Raw genomic sequence first — 24,119 nt, 5'->3', positions numbered from 1 at the left:
CACTATGCCATCATTATTCACATCATGAGGTAGCTAGGGGGAAGCAGTGAGTAGCTGGGAGGCTGTAATCATGCTGGCAGAGGAGGCAGCAAGAGAGGTGGAGCTACATCCTGCCTGCATGTGCTCCTCCCGTCCCTGCCTACTGCATGTATGAATAACTAAAGTTATAAGGTAGCACTCTCAGGCCCATATGCTTTAAATGAGTTTTCCCCTAGGAGATAATTTTTCATTTTCTATTTAAAATAACTTTTTTTTTAACATTTTGCAATTGGAAAGGTACCAAAGAGTAGGTGAAAAAGTACTGCCAAAATCATTCTAAGTATTTTCTTGCTTGATGGTGGCTTGGAATGGCATTTTATTGATAGATCTGAAAATATCACCTAGGAGAAAAAGTGAATTGGATCAGGCCCTTATTAAATTCACTTTTTCTCCTAGTTTTCATGTTGGTGATATTTTCACACCTTATCAATAAAATATCTTTTAAGTTACCAACAAGCAAGAAAATACTCAGAATAATTTTGACAGTACTTTTTCACCTACTTTTTGGTACTTTTTCAATTGAAGAGTGCTAAAAAGTTTTTTAAATAGGATATGAAAAATTATCTCCTAGGAGAAAACTTAGGAGAAAAAGTGAATTACATATAGCCCTCAAAACTTATCACTACAAGGTAAGCTTCTTCAGAAAATTAACACGTAAAATACCGATCAATGTGTGATGATAAGTTTTCACTTGCTTTATTAGCACTAGCGTGATCTTAGTGAATTGTGGACAATATCAAGAAAAGGTAACTCACTGGGAAAATGAGTTCATGGGAAAGCACCATTGAGCAGTAGTACAAAAAGTTTAATATAACAAACCAAATACATATATACACAGCAAGGTTAAAAACACTTTAAAAAATCCATATTATAGCTGATCCTGTGTTGCAAGCAAATATATTTTAAATGTATGCATATGCATTCAATGTAATAATGATATTGCACGCTGAAAGTATCAAACAACAAAATGTACGGTAATATATTAAGTGGTTCCTGAGCAGATCCCACTCTGGATGAAAATCTGGTTTCAAAAAAGTGCTGCATGTTCTATAAAAAAAAAGAATAAAATAATCTAATGCAAATAAAATTAATGAATAGATGGGCAAGTGCTAGTCTTGTACCAGCTGGTAACAAATTACGGTGCAATAGACCTATAATTCATATACGGTAGATTAAAGAAATTCTGGTCTGGAAATCGGATACATGTGTTGATGCACCCTGGATATTGGCCCTTGTTTGCCCCACTCACTCCCATGCTAAGTATCAATCCCTATTGCTCGTGCACTACACCTTGCTCTGCCAGTACACTTATATAATGTTCAATCCTGGTTTGATTATTGCACCTTTATTATACATTTTATGCACGCTATGACCTCAATTCACTAAGCTTTATCAAACACTTTATCAAACGTTTGATAATTTACCTCATGGGTAAAATCTAATTTTGAATTCACTAAGGTGTTATATATTTATCAAATGTTTTATTGATAAAATGTTCAATAAATGTATAACACCTTAGTGAATTGAAAATTAGATTTTACCCATGAGGTAAATTATCAATTGTTTGATAAAGTGTTTGATAAAGCTTAGTGAATTGAGGCCTTTATGAATTTCTTTAATCTTTAGGAAGTATAGGACTATTGCACTTTCACTTGTTACCTGCTAGTACAGGACTAGCACTTGCCCATCTATTCATTAATTTTAATTGCATTATTAGATTATTTTGCACAATATAATGTGTAGCACTTTTTTGAAAGCTGGGTTTCATCCGAAGTGGGGTCTGCTCAGGAACCGCTTAGGATACTACAATATATACCTTTCGTTGTTCATCCAGAATGGAATATTATCATCATTATTATTATTAGATTGAATGCACATGCATACATGTTACATATATTTACATGTAACACATGGTCAGCTATATGGATTTTAAAGTGTTTTTAATAACCTTGCGGTGTAAACTGTATATATGTATTTGATTTGTTGTAACTTATTTTGTTAGAAACTTTTGTACCACTACTCAATGCGGTGCTGCCTAATTGCCTCATTTCCCCAGGGAGTTTTCTGTCTTATAAATTGTTCATGGTATGTGTGTCTAGGGGTGTGGCAGGGGCGTCATTAGAGGTATGTCGTATCTTAAAGGTGTCTCCATTTCCTATCTCAAAAAGTTGGGAGATGTAAATACGGTGGAATCGAAGCAATGTTAAGGTTTCAAGTAAAATGTTCAGTTTAGTGTTGCACAGTATATATTTAAACTGCAATGATTTTATTTGAAATAATGGCCTCAATTCACGAAGCTTATCTCCTGTCTTTAATAACTCTTCTGAGCTGTTTCTACAGTTATGACCATGATGAGAACTGTAGAAACAGCTCAGAAGAGTTATTAAAGACAGGAGATACGCTTAGTGAATTGAGGCCAATGTCAGTAGTGACCATAGTCTCTTAAAGTCATATACCTCTGCATAAAAATGCAGCATGGGGGCGTAGTGGTTAGCACTCTCGCCTTGCAGCACTGGGTCCCCAGCCAGGATAAATCTGCAAAGAGTTTGTATGTTCTCCACGTGTCTGCGTGAGTTTCCTCCAGTCTCCTCCCACATCCCAAAAACATACAGATAATTTAATTGACTTCCCCCTAAATTAGCCCTAGACTATGATGCATGCACTGCACGATACATACATAGACATGTGACTATGGTAGAGACTAGACTGTGAGCTTCTCTCAAGGGGGGCCAGTTAGTGACAAGACAATATACTCTGTATTGCACTGCATAATATAAATACTTAAAATAAATAAATAAATAAATAAATAACAATGAAAAAAAAACTTTCTGCAGCTCTCCTCTACTGTACAAAATAAATGGGGAAGTACTGCCACCATGTGGCCATTAGTGGAATGGCACACTTTTTATTTTTACATTTACTCTTTACAGTAGTTAGGACCCCAGTTGCATCTTTATAGAAAGCAACAAATAATGGGGTAATGTTTGTGTTTAGCTTATTAATGTGTAGACATCACTTATTATTACTTAGTATTTATATAGTGACAACATCTTCCACAGCACTTTACAGAGTGTACTGTTGTGTCACTAACTGTCCTTCAGAGGGGCTCACAATCTAATTCCCTACCATATTGTGCTCATTGTAGACCGGGGCCAATATTAGGGCTAAGCCAATTCATTTTTTCTTCAAGTATTCACCATTATAAGGAAGTTCTCAAAGGACTGTTATGTCTAAAGGGTTGACAATCTTACAGTGCTAGAACTCTAACCACAAAGAATTTGAATGTTCCCTCGCTCTGTGTTAACATCAATTTCCTCCAGGCACTCTCCTGGGGGGTGGAACAAGCCACCGGAGGGCATTCTCTCCGTGCTCCATATCATGATAGGCGGGGTGAGGGCAGTCAGAACCTCTTCCAGCCAACAACCAGAGCTGTGATGGATCTCAGCACCAAGCGAGGTCCTACAGCTTAAAAGTGCAGCTGTGAGGCACACCAGTAGGAGGAACATGCTCACTAAGGGCTGTTTCACACCGGGGAGATTGCACTGCACTTGCTGATCACTGGTGATCATCGAAGCATTAGTGCAGTATCAACATATGAGAGTGTTCCCACAGAAGTGTTTCGATTTTTAGGAATCTTGCTGCATGTACCATTTTTCAACCTTGGAATGTGCAAAACTGCACAATCCTAATCTCTCTGAAAGTGGCATTGCAAAATCACAATTGCTAAGCGTTTAGCAATTGCGTTTTGCAGTGTGCACTAAGCCTAAAAATTTGGGGACAAGAACTTTTTTATGGACAACAATATAAGATATACGGGCAATACAAACAGCACAAATTTGCTTTTTTTTACTGACTGTTGTGGTTCTGTTGTTGTCCTGTTCTTTGTAAAATTTGATAATTTCCATCAAAACACAGTGACAATAATCAGATATTCTATTTTTTTCCCCAGACCTAATCATGGATATGCCTGTGTATAACTACATTTACATGTGTGGCTATATATATATATATCCATCTCACCTTGTAAGTGTCTCATCTTGTGCTTCATTAGACTGCGGCCAGATACAATCTTCTTCTTTTGTAGCCAATACATTCTGTCCTGCCTTTCTGATCTCTGGACAGCTACATTGATAGGGAAAGTAAAACATGTTATTGTGTTCAGCTTTATCATTAAACAAAGATTGTCGGCCACAAAATCAAATTACATTTACCCACTGCAGTGTGTTCATTATGCAGCCTGAAACCTCACCCAATCTAATCAGAAATGTTTCTGCTGTAATAAATCTTATCTCAGTGAGACTGGCTCTATTTGGTACATTGCCAACGAGTGGGAAGCTTGTCATCTCCCCTCCCACATTCCTGCTCCCCACTGATTGGCTGAGGGCTGTTCAGTGTGATACGAGGCTGAAATCTGATCTTGCTGTGCTCACATGTTTACAAAGCAAGCTAGCTATAACAGAGCAGATTCTAGGAGAAAAAAGTAAGGGAGGAAATTACATCAGTATTGGTTTCAGTCAGAGGGCACCAAGATGGCAAATGCTAGGAACAGAATTCTCTTTATTTACTCTATAGCATTCACTGAAATCAAAATGTGGACAGTACAATACATCTGCTATAATAGAGCAAGTAGTTATTTACTTACATATGTTTTTTTCCTGGCATAGTATGGCTGACCCTGCAGCTTTAAAATTTGGCTCTGCCTTCAAGGAAAAAGTTAAAACAACTTCTGCAAGGACAGGTACATGCACTGAAATGAGTCCAGAAGAAGACATCTCTAAACATCACGTATATTTTCCTATGATCTGTGTCTCACTATCTGTAGTCTTGAAACTGTACTAGATGTAGCTGCATATGGGTGGTGAGCAGACAGTTCATATGAAAAACTTCCTACAGCTACAAGCACAATATCCTGCGCTGTCACTGCTCAGGCATGTTAGGATGTAATGTCTATACTGCATGTCGTTTGGAAAAGTCATTTGGCAAAACTTTTAAAAGGGGTTTTAACATCTGCCCCCAAAAAATTGCCCCCCCCCAAAAAAAGTTAGAGCCCAAATAGATCTTTTACGTGGTCTGTGTGCCTTTGCTGAACAGTGCCAAAGGGAATGTAGGAAGTCTTTTTTTTAGCCACAATAACAAGCTCACGCTCAAGGCTGTGATAAGGAACTCATATGACTTACCATGAAGTGATACAAACGGCTCTCCACAGGACACCCAAACCTCAATAGGATGTCGCAGAATATAACACAGCAAATACTCATCAACTTCTAAACCGTCTGGATCCACTGGAGCTGTTGTAGATGTCTCAATCACTGCATCCGGATCTACACGTACATAATACATAGGAAAATCTTTTAAGCACTTTTTGCAAGTCCCTATATATTCTATGTTTAGTATCCATATTATTTGCTTTTAGACTGTTATCATAAATTTATTTTTAGGAATCTCTCAGGCGGCAAATTAACCCATAAGGAGTAATGTCTTGAAGGGACAATAGAGTGTTTTTTATGTAGGTTCTTATTGATTCATGTCTCTCTTTCCTGATTTTCTTCTCATGGTTCTCATGGTTCCATCTCAAGACATAAGTGTTTAGTGGAACTCCTGATCGTTTTGACCTGCACTTTTCTCTCAAGAAGACCTCTGAGGAATAATATATATTTTTTCATTGTGTACTCAGTTTCCAGTCCCTGAGTTTGTGACAGGTTTCAGAGATACTGTATAATACAAGATTTAAAATGAGAATGAAGAACAAATTAAATAAAAACTGATGCTATTAAAGATACCGGAAGACAAAATGAGTAATTACTAATATATATATATATATATATATATATATATATATATATATATATATATATATATTTATATATATTCATATATGAATATATCTTCAATATATAAATAGAAAGTTTTGAGCAGTGGAGCACTGCATTGCCACCCGGTGACCATGAGTATTATTACATGTCTACATCCTTACTTTAAAGCGGAACTGAATATTACAAAAAAAAAAGTGTTTCACTTACCTGGGGCTTCTACCAGCCCCTTGCAGCCTTCCTGTCCTGCTCCGGTCCTCCACGATCCTCCGTTCTCTGACCGCCAGCTAGTTTTGTTACGGTTGACGCGACAACTGGGGCCTGCGCACCCCGGGCCACGTGTATCTTCCTTCGCATTTCCGCCCACAATAGCGTCCTGCGCTATTAGCACAGGACGCTATTGCGGCGGGACCGCAAAGAAAGGATGATACGAAACAAAACTAGCTGGCAGCAGGAGAACGGAGGATCGTGGAGGACCGGCGCGGGACAGGAAGGCTGCAAAGGGGCTGGCAGAAGCCCCAGGTAAGTGAAACACTTGTTTTTTTGTAGTATTCAGTTCCGCTTTAATTGAGCAATTATTATTATTGATTTCTAAAGCACCAACATATTTCGTGGCGCTGTACAAAGTAAGAAACAAACATGGGGCACATACAAATGCATACAATGGTACACACCAAATATAGACACTGGTACAAAATACAGAATAGGTAGACATAGTAATTACTGTGACAAATGTACCATGATGAATAAAATGTATAACAAGTTCCAAGACATAAAGGGGTGAGAGAGCCGTGCCCTTACAATGTAAAGGAATAAGTATACAATATGCATACCTAGAGGCAGTGTGTTTGGCCGGACGTTAGAGGGGGAATGGCCCAAGTTAGAGTGGAGGAAAAAGTGAGTTTTGGGGGATTTCTCAAAGATTACAAATGTTGGAGAGTGCTGGCTGTGTTTTGGAAGGGGATTCTAGAGGATGGTTGAGGCACATGAGAAATCTTGTACATGGGAATGTGAGGAGTGGATTCTAGAGGAGGACAAAAGAAGGTCATGTGCAGATATGAGATTGTGATTCATTGGAAGCCATGTGTACGGACTGTGATTTTGGGCCTAAGGCTGATATGAAAAAAAGAAGAAAATATGCGCACCATTTCGGCTATTGGAATGTATTTCCTCATTACTGTTTTCCTCCGGGTTTTGTTTAAAGAAATCCTTCACCGCCCAAGTAATCAAACTTGACAATTCCAAGCTGACAGCGCCATCTGCTGTATACACTCTGCAGGCCGGCCTGGGGAGCTCCAGCTCTTTGGTACTCAAGTCTAGTAGCTGCAGCAAAGAAAGAACATGAGGGAACCACATAAGAGAACAACAAGAACATGAGGGTATGATGATATCCATGATGAAACTGTTGTATGGAACATTTTTCTACACTATAACAACTAGGAGACTATAGAGTGAGAATGAGTCAGTAAATATGTACTGTATATTATTTGCTTGTAAGTTCCAGTTTAGAGGCAGCAACATAGGTAGGCTCAATCCAATTCACTTTTCTAAGTTTTCTCCTAAGATATCTAGACCTCTGTTTAAAAATAACTTTTGCACTCTGCAAATGAAAAAGTGCCAAAAAGTCCTGTATATACCAACTATAAGCCTAGAAATTTAGGTTTGACTCACTAAATAAAAGTATGGGGGTCGACTTGTACTCGAGTCCGACCTACATTTCGGACTCATAGCTAAGGGGGTTGCCCACGCACCTCTTTCTCAACCTTAGCAGAGTGAGCTACTGGCCACTATACTTTATAACCACACTCACTCTGTCACCTTTTGCTTAGAAAAGCACTACTTGTTATAGCTTAGTTTTTATATGAGATTTTTGAGGCCTGTGAGACACTGACATTTTTACCAACTAATGGCTGCAACAAGAGCACACTTTGTGTACTATTGTACTGTGTGTAATATTAGCGACATCCTTCTCTTTCTTCTTGCTAGACCCAAGCTCACAGAAAGCACTAAGGTGGCTCCTCTGCTTCTGCTTACATGTGGTCCCATGGAATGGGAGATAACAGTCTGAGCCAGAGCCATCTGCTCTGTCTTCTAAGTCAAGTGGGCCTTCCACTCAATTGTGTGATGGATTCCCATATGATTACTGGTGAATGTTGTGCCCTGGTGTTTAATGTTCTTGCCCCTTCTAAAGCTTTGCTATGTGTTGTTGTTAAAAAAACTACCCAGATGGCAGAAGTCCTGTTGTTTTGGGCACCATACTTCCAGGATATTGCTTCTGTGGAACCTATTCCTCTTCACCCTGTCACTGCTCTGCTGGTCTGTGCCTTCAACCCATGATGGACCTCATAACTGATCCTCTGCCACTTCCTCCTAATCACCAGTCTGTATTACATTTATTGGGGGTCATTATGGCGTACATACACTAGAGGGGTGGGATTGCTTCTACATATTATTGGGGGAGGTGGGGCATTATCGGTATACTATATAGAATAGAAGAGCACTAGATATACTGGTTGATTATTTGTTGCTAATTCAATTTGCTATTCGTCTATATGAATGTAGCAGTAATATGAAGTGAAATAATGATCCCTTTTGTTCAGTCAACAGGACGGACACCTTAAACTGGAATAGAATGGTGTGTAAGGCAATTGCCGCGAAGAGATATGATGTAATACTAACCTCTAGGAATGTGCTAGCAATGATGACCTTTCCATTCCGGCATCCACTCCCATTCTTATAGGCCTTGACTTTCACAGCTCTTTGAGTTCTAGCAATGGCTAAGTCCTGAGCAATAGTGTGTCTGGGATGCTGGGACCTCATAGCAGACAGCACCTGTTTCAAGTAATCCAAGGTGTTTTCTGCTTCAGCAGAGGACAGATCCGTCTGCACAGTCAGAAGAGGTTAAAAATGATTAAGCAATTACTCTAAAAATCATGAATTCAACTAGTATAATCATGCTATTAACATTCAGAATAAAGTGTGCTGTAGAAAAGATATGGCATAAAAGCATATGCGGTCATATTTATGAAAAAGTGTATGTATTTCAAGCCTTATATGGATGTCATCAATCCTAAAGTTGGCAGATTCAGAACTCCATTTGCTCCCATGTGATCACTGTCCAGCCCCTCCCATCTGATGACTCATGCTGTCTTTTCTAGTAGAGGTGACAGCATGAGTCCTACGTAGGTAGGGGTGAGGAGTGATCAGAGACAGAAGCAGATGGGCTATACAGAGCTACATTAGTCTATCAATATAGTAAAATTTCACTGTACTTTTCTAGTAGCTGTGTAGAGAGAAGGTGAGGTTATCAGGGAAACAAACTTCAAAACTGTACATTCATTTAACACCTCTTGTTTGCTTTAAGAACAATTTATTTCAATACAATCAAAATTTCTCAGTCCCTCATTTGAAAAAAGAATGAATGAAATTAATTGATCGTATAGGTTTATATCTCAAAGTATCCATATTGTCAGGGATATTTCTTAAATAAAAGGCATTTTTGTATATTCTTTGTATATTCCCCTCTGAAGCATAATTATCTACATACCATTAATTTCTCTGTGGCGATCCATTTCATAAATACTCCCACTTCCTTCCTGTTGTCTTACTGCCAGTGAACAGCACTAGCTATGCCATGACCTACCCAGATTGTCAATCATTCACCTTTCAAAGATGGCAGAAATAAGATATTCCGGGACTTCTCTGGCAGATGAAAGGTGTTTGTTAAAGTGCATGGACTTGCTTCAAATTTTTCTGCTCCTCCCCACAGGAGTAGTTAAATATAGTGTGCAGGAATCATGAAGGCTTAAGTATTGTCAGAGACTAATATTGGATTAAGTATATGTCCAAGCACAGTGACTATGCACGCTCTGCTTGAATAATATAATCTACAACCTCCTTCAACTACCCCTGGATTTGTGCAAAAGTGCATAATGCCTGGGTAGAAATACAAATAAAAATAAAACAGACACATTGCATACTGGCCTACCCACTTCCTTCCTGCTGCCTATGGCAATAGTCCAAAATTCCATACAGAACATGGCCACATGCCCTGCGGTGCCCATACAGTATGCAACAGAGGCCTATTGTGGCTAACAACTGAGTACTCTCTGCACAAAAATAAATCGGAAAGATGCAATCATGTGACCAACTTATACCAATTCAGCAGAAATAAATCACCACAGCCAGCTTTTCACTGACCCTTGAAGTAAAAAGCTATGAAACTGTTGATCCATTCTCATTCCTCCCAAAGTGCAATCAATTCAACAAAAACTACTGCCTCTCTTAATCAATGTTCAAATGATAATTCAATATACATCAGTTGTCTGTGCCACTGATTTTTGATCAATTGTTGTGTGAAAAATGACTGTATATGGTCTGCAATAGGTATAGATTAGCAAATGGAAATAGCATATGAATTTGGACTTTGCTACAAATGCATTCATACTTATATGTTTAGATCTGTAAGCTTTACCTTTGTGACATGCAGACATTTGAATGGCCCTGAAGGACTAAGGCTGGTTCCTCTCAGTCCTGATGCACAAGAGAACAGTCTGCCCACTCTGACTCTCTTCATCTCTCTATTTGGTCTTAAGGTTCTTGCACAAGACAAGCACATGGATATCTCTTCATTAAGACTGGGCAAAATCGTAGAGTAACCCTATAACAAATATTCATTAGCTCTCAGCATTTGTATATGTTTTGCAGCACATTTATAATGTTTGTCATTTAAGGCAAGCCACAGTTTTGAAAAATGAAGATGGGGGTTAACAACAAGGTGAGCATACTGAGAAGACAGTGATGAGGCTAGGAGAAAACAGAAACACAGGGACACAGAGAGCCCAATACAGTGTAGTATGCATTGGTTTAAGGGAAAAATAAAAGAGTAAGTATAGAAATACTCACAAACCAGGGTTACCCCGTAGGCAACCACTGTAATGGCATGTGGGGAGAACAAGCCTGTCCCCACTCAGGATTAAGAAGTCGATCTCTGTAGATAGGAAGAAATGTGAAGATTTCCGCCCTTCCATCCAGGGTGGATTGGTAACGTATGCAGCTGAACAGAGGCGCCAGCAGGATAAAAATAAATTAAATGTTTAAAACATGGAAGTGTTGGAGGTGGACTTACTCCCACTCCAAAGGACATGACATAAAGGAACGTGTTATCGTATAACAAAAAAGTTTTATTCATACACTGCACAAATTTTTACAACGCCTTTCACGGGCATGACCCCGCTTCATCAGGCAGTAAGACAGGAAATGCGTTGCAAAAATTTGTGGAGTGTATGAATAAAACTTTTTTGTTACACAGTAACACGTTCCTTTCTGTCGTGTCCTTTGGAGTGGGAGTGAGTCCACCTCCACCTCTTCCATGTTTAAAACATTTTATATCTTTTTATCCTGCTGGCGCCTCTGTTCACCTGCATAAGTGATCAGGCTAGGGCCAACATACGCCCAGCTGGAGGAAGCCAACAACCCAAAGGGGGCCCCGGCGGCAGAAGCAGGACATTTGAGTGCCTGCGGCTAATGGATTATATGCATATGCTTAGGCCTTAATGCAAAATATTGGCTATTGGGCTCCAAAAGCAGAAATTGGGCACCCGATATTTTTTGTTTTGAGAATATTGGTTTGCAAATTATAATTTTGAAATTCCTTCTGAGAATTTTCATTTTGTAAATAATTTTTTTAGTATTATCATTTTGAGATTCATTTTGAGAATTAGCATTCCGAAAATTAACTATTTGAAATGTCTTCCTTTTTTTTTTTAACATTATTGCCGGTTGGGGGGGGGGGGGGGGGGGTGCTAGGCTTAGGCGTCAGGAAGCAGGGTTTTAGGGTTAGACATCAGTAAGGTGGGTGGTAGGGTTATGCACCACTAAGGGGGTTGGGGTTAGGCATCGGTAGAGGGAGCGCTCTGTGTGAGAAAAGGGTTAGGTTTAGTTGTAGTAAAATATCGGTAATATAAGAATTAATATACGGTAAGAATTAAGAATAATTGTTTTTACTAATTTAGAAAAAGAAACACTGTAATCACGCTGTAATTAATAGGTCTTGTGTCTTTCTCAATGACTTACAGCTGCCTTATCTTTTTTTACAGTCAGTCTGAAGTAGTGGCCTCCCCATTCATTCACATGGGCACATGGTAAGGACCTGTTTCCACTACACGAGGATTCTGGATGCAGAAAAACTCCAATGACTGCCTATGGGAAATCTGCATCAGAAAAATCGCGTTTAGTGGAAACAGGCCCATGGGCATTAATTGGAGTCAGTTTTTCTGCATCCAGAATCTGTGTGTAGTCGTAACGGACCCTTAGAGAAGTCAATGCCTGCCAGGTGAAGCCATGTCTCCTTATTGAGTCATACTGTAGCTCACCATAGCGGTCAGTAATTAGTCCGAGGCATAGCCATAGAGTTTAGACTGAGGATGGGAATGGGCAGCAGTCAGCTGGAGGGTTGCTGAGGATCTATGAAGCAGCAGGTATTTTCATTTTTATTTAGCAAAAAATGCTATATATTTACATTTGTTATTGTTAGTGCATATAAAATAATGCTATGTTCAATACATATCAACAACTTGGACTTCTGTGGAAGTGTCCTCCTAGTAAAGCATCTTGTTTGTTCTGGTAGTCAGTGTGCCACCTAAGTAAAGGTGCTGCCTGCCATTGTACCCTGTAATAAAAGCCTTGTTTGATTTGGTGACGAGTGTACTACCGACATAATAGCCCACATTCAGGCTGGAAGTCCCTTTGTGCCCAATAAAGCCACCATTTATACTGGAGGTCAGTGTGCTCTTCTTCAATAAATCTCCACCTGGCTTGTTGGTCAGTGTATCACTGGCTGGGCTGGGTTGTTCAGGAGCTAACAATTCCCCCCAAAGCCCCCATACTAGTTACAATTGCAGCTTTGGCTATATATAGATCTTATCAGATAGTGAGCCCCTTTCCCTGGTGTTTGGGGATGGCTGGATGGTATACTGGTTAAGGGTAACACCTTTGATGTAGGGGACCAGAGTTTGAATTCTGTCTGAAGACAGTACCTACCCAGTGAAAGGTAAGATTCCATAATGCTCCAGGGTGGTCTACTGAGTGGCTGCAGCTCTCAAGCACTTTGAGTACAACAGGAGACAAGTGTTATCCAAATGGCAAGGCTGTTAACTTGTCAACCCCGATATTGCCACATAACACTCACTCCGCTACTGGCTACCGATAAAATGGAGATTTTCTGTTTAAGATTGGCTTATTGACATTCAAGTCCTTGCACAATCTGGGCCCTGGATACCTAAATGACTTGTTGCAACTGCATCACCCCCCCCCCCCCCCCCCCCCCACACACACACACACACACAATCTTTGATCAAAAGGATGTAACACCTTGGACACCCCCAGAGTCCACCTCAAAATCTTTGGAACAGAGCCTTCTGTCATACTGCTCCTACACTTTAGAACTCCCTGCCACACCCAATCAGGACATTTCAATCCCTGGAAGCTTTTAAAGTAAACCTGAGCTGAAAGGATGTAAACGTTTTATACATGCCTGTGACTTCCTATAGCCTCCTCCATGCAGATCACTCCTTCACCGCCATGCTCTGCCTCCTGGATGCTCCATGATCTTCAGCCAGTCAGGGCATACCCCTCCATTCTCCCATTGCCGGGAGCGTTCTGCGCCTGTGCTGTACTACTGCACTCCCAGCCACAGAAGCATCTATGGGTGGGCTGCGCCTGCGCCGACCGGCCGAAGATGACGGGGAATTTACTGGAATATCCAGGAGGCAGAAAGTGGTCGCAAGGGAGGGATCTGCATGGAGGGGGCTGGAGGAAGCTTTTACAAAACTTTTACATCCTTTCATTTCAGGTACACTTTATGTCCAAACTAAAAAAAACACCTGTTTAGTCTGGTATTTATAAACACCTGACTAATTCCTCTGTAATACAGTCCAGCTTGCAACTCTGTATTGATCTGAGACATATCTCTATGCTTTGAGTTCTATGACAAGAGCAGTGTACAAATGTTGCTGTATTGTGCTGATGCACGTGTACTTATTTTATCATATCTGTATGCCCAGGTCATAAAATCAACAACTAAAGCTAGTTAATTGGTGACTAATTTTTGCATCAGGATCCCTTGCCTCTTGTCGGCCATACATTTTTATACGATAAGTTAATGGACCCATTTTATATCTTCATCTTTATTAAAAGTAGGATTGGAACTGGAAAAAAATGAACTATCTTGTATGGTCACAGAACAATGAGTGTCTAAAGACTGTTGCAGGAAGCAGCAGTGTTGTGTTGCTCTGATCACCTACTGGTTGGCTTATCTCCTGCGTGTTGGTAATCGTGAACGTGCAGACTGAGGTGTGATTGGCTGCTGTGATATCCATATCCATCTGGTCTGTATAAAATGCAGTCAGCACTTTCTTTTCATCATCGTAGCACCATTTTTGATTGGCTGCTCCATTGACATGTTCTTCGTGTTTCTACAATAAAAGATGTAAAGTTTTTACTGGGGTCTGAGATTAGATCATGGTATAGAAAAGAGAGTACAGCATGGTGCTGCCTACCTGAAGAATGACAGGACATCCTTCAAATTTTAGGTCAGTCTTTTTAACCCCTGGATAAACTTTTGGTAAGGAGACAGACAGAACCAGGTCCATGTTACTTTCCAAATGGAATATTCTGTTAAAAGAAAGTTGCTCAAGGAATAAATTATCTTGCAGTATTAAATATACTAAAAGCATCTCAGATTTTTTTCCTGTTCAAAAATACTATTACCGTATATATACAGTAATTAGTGATAGACGGTCATGGTTGCCATTCGCACTTACTGCAGACTTTTGTGGAGTTCTTATTCAGCCTATACTTCAACATACATTTCACCCTTAACCACTTGCCGACCGCACACTCATAACGTGCGTCGGCAAAGTGGCAGCTGCAGGACCAGCGACGCAGTACTGCGTCGCCAGCTGCAGCCTAATTAATCAGGAAGCAGCCGCTCGTACGAGCGGCTGCTTCCTGTCAAATCACGGCGGGGGGCTCCGTGAATAGCCTGCGGGCCGCCGATGGCGGCTCGCAGGCTAGATGTAAACACAAGCGGAAATAATCCGCTTTGTTTACATTTGTACGGCGCTGCTGCGCAGCAGCGCCGTAAGGCAGATCGGCGATCCCCGGCCAATCAGCGGCCGGGGATCGCCGCCATGTGACAGGAGACAGCCTGTCACTGGCTGCACAGGACGGATAGCGTCCTGTGCAGCAGGATCTCCAGGAGGGGGCCAGGTAGGAGAGGGAGGGGGAGGATTTCGCCGCGGAGGGGGGCTTTGAGGTGCCCCCCCCCGCCACCCACAGCAGGCAGGAGAGATCAGACCCCCCCAGCACATCATCCCCATAGGGGGGAAAAAAGGGGGGCAATCTGATCTCCCTGCCTGCACCCTGATCTGTGCTGGGGGCTGCAGAGCCCACCCAGCACAGATCACTCAAACCAGCGCTGGTCCTTAAGGGGGGGTAAAGGGTGGGTCCTCAAGTGGTTAAAGCATACCTGAGCTGAAGCTTGAGTACAAAATTAGATATTCACCTAAAGAAAGGCAAGCCTCAGGATCCTATTGAGGCTTCCCTCAGTGCTCTGATGTCCCCCTTCGCTGACCGTGGCCCTCCGAAAGATTGGTGACTAGGCATTGCCGGCAATCATATCAGCGCACCTCCTCTTCCGTCAGCACGGCCGCTAAGTAACCACGCGAGCACGTGCAGTAAGCCAGAGTCACTTATGTGAGCAGCTCCATGCGGGGTCACGCTTGCACGGCTACTGTATGGCAACACTTGTAGTAGTAGAGGAGCAGAGTAAGGAGGGACATTGGAGCAAGGAGGGAAGCCTCAATAGAAGGCTCGGGTTCCTTTTAAGTCAGGTGGTATATAGGACAGCCAATTAAGCATTTTTATCACATTCCCACCCCACCTTTATAAAAGTACCAAACCTGGCAGCCATTTCACAATCTGCTTGAAGAGGGTGTAGAGAGAGCTGTGCTGCTGATTAGGGGACAGATGGATAGCAGTTCTGTGTGATCCAGTGCTATTTAGCTGTTTCAATAGGTGTTCCGCTCCTTGTAGTTCACCAACTAAGGATCCCAAAAGTCCTTTTGAGGACTGATCCTGCTGTTATTTTGTTGTTGTTGTTTGTGGTGTGCAGCTAGCTTATAGTACATCACCCGTGTAGTATATTGTGTGGCTGGAACACTGTTACAGCTGTCACTGTGCTCAGGGCCGGATTTATACTTTTTACCGCCCAAGGCCACTGTCACCAGCCGCCTCCGTTCAGTATATGTAGCCAGATGACCCCTCCCCCTTTCCCTCTAGTATAGGTAACCTGATGACCCCTCCCCTCAAGTTGGGAAGTGCTTGCGTACTGCTGCATGCATTTTACCTGGAAGCGCAGAGCTGATCCCATCACTGTCAATGGATGGGATCAGCAGGGCAGCGGCGCAAATGGCGTGCGATCGGATGCGCTGCATTCGGATCGCACGGCCATCTGCGTCAGGTAGATGTGAACGAGGCCTTAGGCTTGCGCTGCATATTAAAAAAAGCCTCTGTGTAAAATACGTAGGAGGGGGGGGGGGGTTGCATCTTGCAGCATGTCTGACCAATACTTGGGATCAATTTTGGGCCAAAATCGGTTGCATCGTCAATCGGGCATGCGCTTGGCGGCACCGATTTTCATCCGATTCCATTATCATAATTGAATCAGATGGTCGATTGTCCGCCAAGTCGCCTGATGTATTACCTTAACAGTAGTACAAGTTGTGAAGTATTTCATTAGTACTTTTATCATACTTTATCTACGGATTATCACTGCTCTGTTTATGTGCATTTACCTGTTCTGCTCCATGTACTTCCATCGCTGACAGAGGTCATCCGGGTCCCGATTTACAAGGAGTACTTCAGCTCCCGCATGAAGCTCTATCACTCCCAATGTGAGATTTGGCACAGCAGAATTAACAATCTGCCCATCCACATATTCAAACTGTTGTTGGTGAATCTGCTGCCATCTTCTGGGAGCCCTGGGGATGACATTATTATTTTATTATTATGCATTGTGTATGAAGTGCCAGCCTATGATGCAATACTGTACAAAGGACTGTGCAAATGACAAACCTGCATAGATCACAAGAAGAAACTATAACAGGAAGAGAAGTGGACTTTGCCAACCAAAGCTACCTAATAATGATCTTGGAAGGGGATGGAGGTTTGAGGAAGGATCACAAAGGCTACAAAATACTGATACCTGGGGGAGGGGTGTGATAAAAAAAGCCACCTGGTATGGATACCTGGGGTGGCAAAGGGGGTCATGAAAGCTGGCTAATACTGATTGATCCTTAGGGAGGGGAGTGATCTGAAAAGGTATCTGACACTGATACCTGGTGGTGGCAGGAGGAAAGGTCACAAAAGCTACCTAATACTGATAACTGGGGAAAGGGAAAGCCACCTCTTTGGGAGAGGATTAGAGATGTCGCGAACCTCCGATTTTCGGTTCGCGAACCCTGTTCGCGAACCTCTGCAAAAAGGTTCGGTTCGCGAAAAAGTTCGCGAACCGTAATAGACTTTAATGGGGAGGCGAACTTTGAAAATTTTAAAAAATTCTATCAGCTGGAAAAATGATAGAAAACATGTTTCAAGAGCTCTAATACCTGGAGGCACACCTGATTGAGTGAAATACACATCACTCCTGGAGGATCCACCCTCCTTCCCTCCTCCAAGCTAGGTCCTTATACCATTTGTCTGCCTATACTAATTAGTTATGGGACAGCTGCTTCACACTCTGCTAGGGAGATTTTAATTAGCCTCTTGTGGGCTCCCTCCTCCCTACTCCCACCTCCCTCCTCCCACCTCTCTCCTCCCACCTCCCTCCTCCCACCTCCCACCTCCCTCCTCCCTTCTACCCTTCTTCTAAGTGTGATATAAATGTTATTTGTCTTGTCTACTTTTTCTCTTGTATTAAGCATAAATGGTAAATTTTAGGCCAGCTTCAGTTGGTACAGTGGTTAGGGGTTAGGGTGCTTGCCCACCCCACAGTGAGACCCAGGTTCAAATCCCAGCCAATGTGAGTTGGCTTTTATGCTACAAATCCTTAAAGGGAACCTAAACGGAGAAGGATATGGATTTTTCCTTTTAAAATAATACCAGTTGCCTGAATCGCCTGCTGATCCTGTGTCTCTAATACTTTTAGCCACAGCCCCTGAACAAGCATGCAGATCAGGTGCTCTGACTGAAGTCAGACTGGATTAGCTGCATGCTTGTTTCAGGGTGTGATTCAGCCACTATTGCAGTCACAAAGATCAGCTGGACTGCCAGGCAACTGGTATTGTTTACAGGAAACATCCATATCACTCTCAGTTAAGGTTGCCTTTAAAGGAGAACTGTAGTGAAAGGTATATGGAGGCTACCATATTGATTTCCTTTTAAGCGATACCAGTTACCTGGCTATCCTGCAGATCCTCTGCCTCCAATACTTTTAGCCCTAGACCTTGAACAAGCATGCAGCAGATCTGGTGTTTGACATTTTTGTAAGATCTGACAATATTAGCTGCATGCTTGTTTCTGGTGTGATTCACACTACTGCAGCCAAATAGATCAGCAGGGCTGCCAGGCAACTGGTATAGCTTAAAAGGAAATCAATATGGCAGCCTCCATATACCTCTCACTACATTTCTTTAAGCAACCTAATGTTTCTATTGCATTGAGCATAAATAGTAAATTTTAGGCCAGCTTCACTTACTACTGTAGTGGTACAGTGGTTAGGGTGACTTGCCCACCACACAGTGAGATCTGGGTTCGATTACCAGCTATGGTATGATGTATACTGGTTTTTAAAATAGTATAATTCCCTGGCAGAAGCGACACTCCTCCCTCCGGTAGGAGGGAGGAGGGAATAGGTAGAAGGGTAGAAGGAAGGAGGGAGGTGGGAGGAGGGAGCCCACAAGAGGCTAATTAAAATCTCCCTAGCAGAGTGTGAAGCAGCTGTCCCATAACTAATTAGTATAGGCAGACAACTGAGTCAAATGGTATAAGGACCTAGCTTGGAGGAGGGAGGGTGGGCGGGCCTCGAGCAGTGTGTTTGGCAATAACATGTCTGCTGACAGTGATATGGAGGGTGAAAGTTTTGCTCAATAGAGCATTATGGGGCGAATCAAACTTCCGCAAAAGTTCGCCTGATGCAGGCGAACGCGAACCCCCAAAGTTCGCCTGGAACCGTTCGCAGGCGAACCGTTCGCAACATCTCTAGAGAGGATGGCTCAAAAACTACCTAGTACTGATAGCGAGGGAGGCTTCAATAAAAAGGGATCTTCATGCTGATTCCTCGAGGGGGGGGGGGGGGAGACACAAAACACCTACTGCTGATGCTTAGAGGGGCATCATCAGGTGGGTGAACAACCACTCAACTTGCTCCATTAGGGTGAGGGCTCCAAAGAAATATAGTACTCATTTCGGCCTGGGCCCACTAACGCAGTTGTGTCCGCTTCTGTCTGCTTTTCAGCATCTTTAACATTGATGCGTAAGTGAAAAGAGGACACAACTGCACCAGTGGGCTCAAGGCCTTCCTGAGGAGGGGGGCACAAAGGCTACCTGCTGATATTGATATCTTGGAAGGGAAGCACAAAGGTTACCTAATAATAATATTAATGAGTGACATGAATATATACGGATACATTAATTAGCTTACCCACAAAATAAGCCTTAAGGCGGGTACACATGCCGGACTTTTTCAAACTATGGGTCGTCACTTTGAAAAAGTGGCTTTAGACTATGACAGCAACATATGATTATGGTAGAGATTAGGTTGTGAGCCCCTCTGATTAATAATTTATATATATAAAAAAATACAGAATACCAGGCACATGTGATTGACACTGCCCTGGGTCAGATAATATTGAGGGGGAACAGGGTCAACAATGCATATCTCATATGTTGCTGAGCGCTATATCGAGGCCAACCATGCCATTCTCTGTCAGGATCCAAGATTGATCAACTAGAAAACTAGATTAAACTTACCCAATTGAGGGAGGTACTGTCTATTGTGTATGCGTTGATCTGTCTCTGCACAGGTTCTCTTATATTCATTTCTCCTTACTTTACTAAGGGATGAATTATATTAAATAAATCATATTAAAAAGGAAGTAATCTACTACTCACCTAAAACTGCTGTTTTCTTGTTCTGGCTTCTGTTCTGTGCCAGCATCACTGGGCTCCTCAGTAGTTACAGCTGCCTGTTGCCAGGGGTATTTTACATTCGTGAAGAAGGCGTCCATTTTTTTGTGAGTCCTACTGTGGGCATTCCTTAAGAGGACAAAAAAATTCAGATAACATTTACTGTACGTCGGAAGAGCAAATGATTTGCTAAAGTTTTCCTAATCCTGGGAGGGGATGCAAAACTCTTTTTTTCTGAGTATAAGCTCAATGATAAGCTGATGTCAAATAACTTACCTTTACAGTACCTGTTCAGGGTATGGTGAAAAGGTAGTGAAATCAAGTGGATGTTAATATTATAAGGAGTCTCAAAGTAATCACTAAGGCTAATATCCTGAGGATGAAGATTCAGATGGTGCAAATGCATAATGAGTAAAGTATGAAAAGAAAGAACACAAGCTAGAAGTATACAGGTGATAAAAGAAAGCTACACATAAAAAATACGTATATTATTATTTGAGTAAACATTTTACTGTCAGACTTTATCTCAATTAATCTTTTAGCTCTTTGTTATTATTATTTAGTGTTCAACATCTTTTGCAGCGCTTTACAACGCATATATAGTCACATCACTAATTGTCCCTCAGAGGGGCTCACAATCTAATGCCTACCACCATCATATGCCCATTGTAGTCTAGGGACAATTTTATGGGAAAGCCAATTAATTTATCTGCATTTTTTTGGGATGCGGGAGGAAACTGGAGTGCCTAAAGGAAATGCGCACAGACACAGGGAGAACATACAAACTCTGGGCAGATAGTGCCCCGGCTGGGATTCAGACTGGGGAGCCAAACCCTAAGACCCCCCTCCCCCCCCCCCACTTGTGATGCCTAATCCTAACCCAGCCCTGCACCCTTGAATCAAAAATCTTGTCCATAAAAGGGCGTCCTTTTGTAGAAGAATCAAAAACCTTGTAGGTGAAAACCTTGTAGCTGAATCAAAAATCTGGGCTACAAAGGGGAGCCCTTTTGTAGCAGAAACTAGAACTTTCTAGCCGAATCACAAAAATTGCTGCTATAAAAGTGTGCCCTTTTGTAGCCGAAATTAAAACCTTTAAAACTCAGGTGCCCCTTTCACCGACTTGTAGCCGTGTTTTGCAGAAATAACACTGAAGTCTATGGAGGTGCCCTTTTAATACAGTTTGCTCAGGAGCCCTTTTCAACTGATTTTAATTTTTCATCCATTCAGTCAATATCAACCTGCATGGGGAGAAAAGGATAAAGCGGCTAAGTGGGACACGTGCTGATTTTTTTAATATTTCGATAAAGATACTAAAAAAAAAAAAAAAAACGCACAAAAAAGCACTGAAGTGATAAGTGACGCATAGTGCTGAAGACTGCACCACAGAAACAATAGAAATCATCCATCAACTCATCTAAAGTCACCCTTGTTATGTCTGGTACATACCATGCAATTTTTCAACAGATAGATGGGTCGAATCAATTACTTTTGATAGCTCTGATCGTTTTTCTGATGACTTCTATACCAAATTGATCAGAACAAAGATCAGAAATAAGATCGGACCTAATCGATTCGACCCGTCAATATGACAGGAAATAGCATGGTGTGTACCAGGCATAATGCCAATAAGGTTAACTTACCAGGTGAGTTTTAAGCCACTTAGGCATGGGGAGCAGGCACGGACTGGGGCGGGGGGCAATTGCCCCCCGGGCCGCCCGAATCTTAAATAATTAGGGCCGCCAGGACAGGTTCGCAGACCGCAGGTCTGCAGTGAGTGACTCAGTCAGTACTGAGCTGTGCGCGCAGCCTCGCGCAATGTTTGCCGGCCGCTCACTTCAAAATCCACTTAGCCGGCCCACCCCATAACAGAGTCAGACAGACTTACGGGCCGGCTGGAGGCTGATGAATGAAGATGCACGCACGTTCCCCCGGCCGGTCTGCCTCCATCTTCCCCTTCTAATTAAAGTATCCAATCAGGGGAGCTGAGGCGGCCGTGGCGTGCCCTTTTGCATGGCTGTGTCACCTGCGTACACTGCAGCCAGCGTGCTATTCAAGCTATTTGGTCGTGACTCGGCTGGTGAACTTGACTCCGCCCCCTGCCTGGAGCCATTGCCGCTCAGCTCACTCATCTGCTGAGAGGCAACCTGTGCCTACTGCCTGTCAGTGAGCGGTGAGCCTTCTGCTGGGGTCGGGGCTGGCTGGCTGATTGGAGGGATCGTAGTTCTGGCTGGCTGGGAAAGGGAGACGCCACCCAGTACCTACCTAGCTAAGCTGAGGAGGAGAGGAGGTCGGGTCCAGGTCGCAACTCACCAGAGGAGGTTTTTATAAATGTTGTTTTTGTACTTGTTCTTGTTGTCACTTATTCACTTTATTGCCCAGTGTTTGCTCTGCCCTGGGCCCTCTGATAATCACCCCCTGTCCCCACATAATGCAATTCTGACCCTGGCATGAGGGAACTTTTTTTTCTTGCGGTGTGATATGTGATTGGCAGCAGGGGAGGGGGGAGGCACTGGCAGGCAGTTCAGCGTCAAGCAGGTAGTTGGAGGGAGGTGGTGTTAGGTGTCAAACTGGTAGTTAGTATGGGTGGGCAGGAGGGGAGTTAGGTATCAGGTAGTGTGTGTGTGTGTGGTGTGTGTGTGTGTGTGTGTGTGTAGTGGGGGGTTGTTTACGGTTAGGCATCAGACACAGACAGGTAGAATGTGTGGAGAAAGGGGGTTAGGCATCAGGTATGTAGTTTGTGTGTGTGGGAAGGGAGTGCTGTTAGTCATCACAAAGGAAGTTTGTGAGGAGGGGTTTAGCGTTAGGTGGCAGGTAGTCTGTGTGGGGGGAAAGGGTTGGGTTAGGCATCAGGCAAGTAGTTTTCAGGGGAGGGGGGTTTAGACATCATGTAGGTAGTTTGAGCGGGGGGGGGGGGGGGGGAGGGTAGGCATCAGGGGAAGGGTTCTGTGTGAGATTAGGCTTATGGTGCCCATACATGGTACAATTAATTTTTTTTAACTTTTTTTCAAATCCGTTTCAAATAGATCCTTTTGTTCGACTTATCCGTTAGATTGAATATACAGATTTTTCCAGATTTTTTTTATTGCACCGTGTATGGGCACCTTTAGCCATAGTAAAATATTTTTATTTAACTCCAATATGTTACACTTTAATGGCAAAATGATGCTATTAAATACCAATATTTTACTATTGGCATTACTGGGCACCCAAATTTCTCTGTGCTCTTTTTTTTCGATAGATGCCCTCCTGGGTGGCCAGGTAGGTAGTAGCAGTGAGTGGGCGACATGCTAATTAGTGATGTTTTATAAGTTACATGGGGCTTCCTCCAACCCTATGAAGTGCATGGGCTCGTTCATGGTCTCCACGGCCGCTCCATTCTCTCGTTATCCCTGCTGTTAATCTGGGCAGTCACGGCCAGCCATGCCTTTCTGTGCAGCGATGTACACCTGCGCAGGCACGGAATACTTTCTGCTGCAACAGGAGTGTGCTCGCCGCTGTGCATGCGCAGAAGAAGATGCGGTTCCTTTTATATAGGACAAACTACTAGAGCACTTTGCACTAGGTTCCAGGAGCATATTAATTCTATAAAAACAGGAGTTGGCGCAGGGAGATTAATCAAACATGTAAGGGAGATGCACAATGGTAATGCAGGATGCTTGCAATTCTTTGGGATCCTGACAGTCCCCCCACCACGAAGAGGAGGTAATCGAGAGATGATGCTGCTACAGCAGGAAGCTAGGGTTATTTCTCTAACAAAAGCTTGCGGCCCACTAGCAGGGCCGGATTTGTAGTTTTTACCACCCTAGGCCCAATGTCACCATACCCCCCCCCCCCCCCCCCCCCATACACATACATACACACACACACACACACACACACACAATAATAACATCCTCACCAACCACCCACACCAAACACAAACATTCTCCCACAATAAAACCAACAATTTTCTGAATTTAATGTAATGCCCCATGGACGCTGCATGGGTAACGTTGGATCATTCCAATGACTTCCATCCCTCCAATGGGAGCAGTAGAGGAAGCAGTACCTTTTACTATAAGCTGTACAGCAACATAGCCCTCT

General features: G+C 42.6%; 1 protein-coding gene across 6 annotated transcripts in view; it reads right to left on the bottom strand.

Annotated features, from left to right (window-relative positions):
- DCDC1 (doublecortin domain containing 1) overlaps positions 1–24,119 on the bottom strand; it is a 751,262-nt gene that overhangs the window by 21,740 nt on the left and 705,403 nt on the right. For all 6 annotated transcript variants that reach the window (XM_068260478.1, XM_068260480.1, XM_068260479.1 and 3 more), the window contains 9 exons: positions 20,022–20,165; positions 16,706–16,891; positions 14,408–14,522; positions 14,153–14,323; positions 10,324–10,509; positions 8,529–8,732; positions 6,995–7,172; positions 5,217–5,360; positions 4,060–4,161 (listed from right to left, as the gene is read on the bottom strand). In XM_068260478.1, the coding sequence (XP_068116579.1) occupies positions 4,060–4,161; positions 5,217–5,360; positions 6,995–7,172; positions 8,529–8,732; positions 10,324–10,509; positions 14,153–14,323; positions 14,408–14,522; positions 16,706–16,891; positions 20,022–20,165 (1,430 nt within the window). The remainder of the gene's footprint in view (positions 1–4,059; positions 4,162–5,216; positions 5,361–6,994; positions 7,173–8,528; positions 8,733–10,323; positions 10,510–14,152; positions 14,324–14,407; positions 14,523–16,705; positions 16,892–20,021; positions 20,166–24,119) is intronic.

This window comes from Hyperolius riggenbachi, chromosome 11 (genome assembly GCF_040937935.1).
Source record: "Hyperolius riggenbachi isolate aHypRig1 chromosome 11, aHypRig1.pri, whole genome shotgun sequence".
Lineage (NCBI taxonomy): Eukaryota > Metazoa > Chordata > Amphibia > Anura > Hyperoliidae > Hyperolius > Hyperolius riggenbachi.
This window is presented reverse-complemented; position numbering and strand designations above follow the sequence as displayed.